General features: G+C 36.5%; 1 protein-coding gene across 1 annotated transcript in view; it reads right to left on the bottom strand.

The window, feature by feature from the left end:
• Nucleotides 1-5,000, bottom strand: part of LOC144967635 (death domain-containing protein 1-like) — an 84,558-nt gene that overhangs the window by 77,472 nt on the left and 2,086 nt on the right. Inside the window, exon 2 of the mRNA XM_078905148.1 lies at nucleotides 483-629. Within this exon, the coding sequence (XP_078761274.1) occupies nucleotides 483-621 (139 nt within the window). The 5' untranslated portion in view covers nucleotides 622-629. The remainder of the gene's footprint in view (nucleotides 1-482; nucleotides 630-5,000) is intronic.

Here is a 5,000-nt window from a genome sequence, read left to right as displayed (position 1 = left end):
CCACCCTGACTAGCGGACAAGACGTAACAAATACTTGTTTGCCATCTTTCTTGACTTTTTAAGTGACGTATTAATGTTTCAATTGTATTTGTTATTGGCTGAAGAAGCTCGAAACAATCCGTGTCTGTTAATTTGTTCTTTGTTTGTTTGTTGTTTGTTTGTTTGTTGTTTGTTTGTTTGTTCTTTTGTTGTTTTTTTTTGTTTGTTTGTTTGTTAATTTGTTGTAATTTTTAGTTGTTGGTTTTTTTTTGTTGTTGTTTGTTTGTTTGTTTTTGGGGGGGGGGGGGCTTGTTGTTTTTTTGTTTTGTTTTTTTGTGGAAGCTTCTTTATTCAATGTTTTTCATAACTTTAGCATCGCATATCTTGACTTAAAAGAGGGGATTTATTATCTTTAGTTTAGCACGTATAAAGACGCTCGTTGAATATATCATTGCAGTAGGTATTAAACTATGGTCTGTTCTGTATCTACGATGGCTACTTACTGGTGGAGTGTCCACCTTTGGATTCGCCCGTCGTGGCCCTCCCTGTCTTCTTGTGTCCATGGTGTCCGTGAGCCGCCTCCCTGGACAGATGGGACCTAGTGCTTGGTTTGGGCATCGGTCGAGTAGATCTTGATGACATCCTGGAAACTAAAAATAATAGGGAATAAATAATCAATAATTTGTGATCAACCATCTCTAAAAAATATTATTTGTTCAGTTGATTTTCGATGCTATGCGTTTAGGTAACTAATTATATTATATCCGCCAGCCGGATATAACGTACCAACACACAAAACTGTGTGTAATCTTGAACGTGTATAGTTGCTGATATAATTTAATGAGAACTAATCACCAAAACGGCTGTCTAAAAACAAAAACAAAGACCTGAGTGACGTCAAGTTAGTTTCTTCTATAGATACTAAAAATTAAAATCTAAAGTTATTGGGTGGAAAAAAAAACAACTTGAGCATTTTAAAAGAGCAATACCCACTACACGTGCTCAAGGCGCTTTACAAGGGTTTCAGAGCCAACCGTAATATTTAACACGTAGGATGTGACATGACGCCTATTAGGCGGTGTTACAATTTTTATCGGACAGACAACGTTGTTAACGGCCAGGAACTCATATTACAGCTGAGTAGGGTGCGTGAATATGAATAAAGAAGAACCTTTTCCAAGGACTCAACTATGCGCCGCTCAGAGCGAGACTCAAACCTTGGACCTTCCGATTCGAAGGCGAGTGTCATACCATAAGACCACATAGTCGCTCATAGTATTATAGTAGATAAACAATGAACATTATTTTTTCCATTAAACGCTGCCTTTGGTTAAATAATGCATGGGTTATAACGTAATAAAACTCGGGTAACGCCTTTTTAAAAAATAGTAAATTTGTTCAATGAACTGTAGTTTCTCATTAAGACTGTTCGACGGTTTATTTTGGAGTTAGGAGGTGGAAGGGCCTTGCTATCTTGATATGACTGATTCATAATTGAATGATCTGATACCCAAAGGATTATGCTTGAATGAGGATGATCTATAGATGGTATGTGCTTGGCTAAGAAGCTCACAACATTGCCATCCGGAAGTATAACGGATCAACACACAAAACTATGTGTAACCATGAACTTTTATAGTCTTCTAGATAATACAGTTAAGCGGAATTTACTCATAAACGTGGATGGCAAAAACCATTAACAAAGACCCGAGTGACGTCAACTTCATTCTATCTATATTACATTTCCATGTGCTCGAGGTCATTGGTCACATTGCAAAGTGTGCTCAAAGTGACCCGCATAGTGAAAAATGTTCACAGTTTGAGAAATATCCACCGTCACAATTGGTCATTTTGCTCAGCATGACTCATGGGTACGTTTAAAAGTTTCATAAACAAAGAGGCTGGTTTACATTTATTGAGAAATGTCCAATAGTTGTACAGCAACAAACCATGTGATCGATGACTAGGTTGGACGAAAACATGAATATAGATCGCTCCCATTGAAGATTATAAAGAATGTGTGGATTCCTTACCTGTTACGTCGTGCTAACTGTCGTACTTAGAAAAATACGTATTTATAAATTTGGCCAGAAAACTCGTCCTTCAAATCTTAGATCGATTTAAATGACCCTCATCTTGCCAAAAACTTTCAAATCTGGAAATTATGGAAAACTTCGTGGAAGTCCCAGGCTTGAGAGTTTTGGCTAAGACCTGGGTCTTTTAAATCGTTCGATCTTTGTTTAAGTTTTCTGGCCAAATTTTTTAGTGCGTGATTTTCTAGAGTACTGCAAGTGTTTAATGTTTATTCCACATGATTGAGCTTAACGGCAATTTTTATTCTCGTATTTTTAAATGTTAGTTTTAATGCCTTCATTAACACACATTAGAGAAGGTACGGTACACAAGCAATACACGACGGCAGTAACTCTAGATTTTTGAGTCGTAAAGTAGTCCTTCAGGGCCTTAAGACACGTGGAGCCGGAGTTGATCCCGGTTTCTGTAACGTGAAATAGACAATAGCAATTGCTTGGTACCCTTTGGATTGGACGCAAGTATATCGCAAGGTACTTTCCGTCAGATCTAACAGACCCAGTTAATCAAACACTGCTGTGTGGACATGGGCGGGGGGTGGGGGTGGGGGTGGGGTGGGGTCAGAAAATAATATCCACTTCACCTAGGGTCGATCTCAGACCTTTGAGCGTGAAGCGAGTACTCTATCAACTGAGCTACCCCCCCCCCCCCCAGTCTTTTTTTAAATTATGAGATTATAATATTATCATTGTGATCAAAGCTTTTTAAATAGCGTTGGGGAGCTCGGGGGGGGGGGGGGTATTCAAACGATTTCATTGGCGATCCGATAGAGTTTCGATCTAAAAGGGAATTCCCGATAGATTAGCGGGAGTCATAGATTAATATCACCTTTGGGTAGTCTGATGAAGTATTGCACTCGCTTCATTACTGCCGTGTGCATTTTTTCGACGCTCATTTATCTGCTTGGCTTTAAGCAGTTGAAATTTTTTTTTAATGTTTTGTATGATAGTTTGGGCCGCTTTGTGGTCTAGTCGTACCTATAACTCTTGCCTTCGGATAGGAAGGTCAAGGGTTCGAGACCTGCTCTAAGCAGCGCATAGTTGAGTCCTTGGAATAGGCTCTTTACTCACATTCTCTCACCGTGCTCAGGTGTAAAATGAGTACCTGGCCATTAACAGCGTTGTCTCTGTCGAAAAACATTGAAATAACGCCAAACAGGCGTCATGTTTCGTTCTACATGTTACGTGTTGCTGTTGGTCGGGGACCCTTTGTAAAGTGTTTTGAACACGTTTAGTGGATATTGAGCTATATAAGTAGGTTCTCTTTGTGGTCTAGTCGTACCTATAACTCTTGCCTTCGGATAGGAAGGTCGAGGGTTCGAGACCTGCTCTAAGCAGCGCATAGTTGAGTCCTTGGAATAGGCTCTTTACTCACATTCTCTCATCGTGCTCAGGTGTAAAATGAGTACCTGACCATTAACAGCGTTGTCTCTGTCGAAAAACATTGAAATAACGCCTAACAGGCGTCATGTTTCGTTCTATATGTTACGTGTTGCTGTTGGTCGGGGACCCTTTGTAAAGTGTTTTGAACACGTTTAGTGGATATTGAGCTATTTTTTTTTGACCTCAGGAATGTTTGTCGTTGCTTTGCCAATTTAGAATTATCTCCGTCTTTTAAATACGACAATAAACAGGTATAGGTATATTGACCTTAAAAAAAAAATAAATAAATAAATAAATAAATATAAATTAAAAAATTAAAAAAACAAACAATAAAAAAACCGAATTATATAAATAAATCAGTAAATAAATAGATAAATAAATAAATAAATGTATGTTTTAAAATAAAACAGAAAATGACTTGATTTTATATGACTTAATAATCCTGTACACTCGAAGATAGGGGGCTATAGATAGTAATCATTGTAATCTACATATTCGCTGCCTCTGATTACGGGTCATCGCATGGGTCATAAAACTCCTCAATGATATTGAGCTATATAAGTAGGTTCTCTAGGGAACAGAAATAAGCTTTCATCAAATAATGGGAATTGAATCTGATTACGGTAACAGGTCTTAGGTTCGATCCTCAGCCTCAGTTGAGGAAGACTAATTTTATGAGGCGACTATTTTTCTTACTTTTTTCTTGTATTGGTTGATTGAATGATTGAATGATTGATAGATTCGTTGATTAATTTGATTGAGTGAATGATTAATTGGTGGACAGATAGATAGATAGATAAACAGACAGAGATAGATAGATAGATAGATAGATAGATAGATAGATAGATAGATAGATAGATAGATAGATCGATCGATTAATTTGTTGGCTTGTTTATTTATTTATTTATTTATTTATTTATCTATCTATTTCTTTATTTATTCATTTATTGATCGATAGATTGATCAATTGGTTGATTGATTGATTTCTTTCTTTCTTTCATCATAAAAACAATATTTTTTTAAAAAGCTGGCGTATCGATCTTAGCGGTAGATTTGATATAACAAGCATTATAGACATATATATATATATATATATATATATATATATATATATATTATATCTGCTATTGTTGTAAGTGTATTGTTATTCAGAAACTCGGGGACCTGCCAAAGGCAGATCACAACAAAAGAGCTATGACCACCTTTACACTGTCGTAGTTTGAAGAAAAAAAAACGCGTATCTAAAATTTTAGCCGGAAAACTCGTCTTTCAATTTTCGATCGATTACAATGGCCGTCATTTTGTCAAAAACTCTCAAACGTGGGACTTCGCAAAGTCCCAGGTTTGAGAGTTTTTGACAAGATGTGGGCCATTTTAGCCGATCGATATTTGAAGGTTAAGTTTTCTGGCCAAAATTTTTAATATCTACGTGTTTTTGTTTTGTTTTTGTTTTTGTTTTGGTTTTGGTTTTTGTTGTTTGTTTTGATTTTTTTTTTTTTGTTTCTTTTTTTTTTTTTCAGAGTGTGGCAAAATTTAATTTTGGCATGT

Source organism: Berghia stephanieae, chromosome 3, assembly GCF_034508935.2.
Source record: "Berghia stephanieae isolate SIO BIC M18660-M18661 chromosome 3, UCSD_Bste_1.3, whole genome shotgun sequence".
Classification (NCBI taxonomy): Eukaryota; Metazoa; Mollusca; class Gastropoda; order Nudibranchia; family Aeolidiidae; genus Berghia; species Berghia stephanieae.
This window is presented reverse-complemented; position numbering and strand designations above follow the sequence as displayed.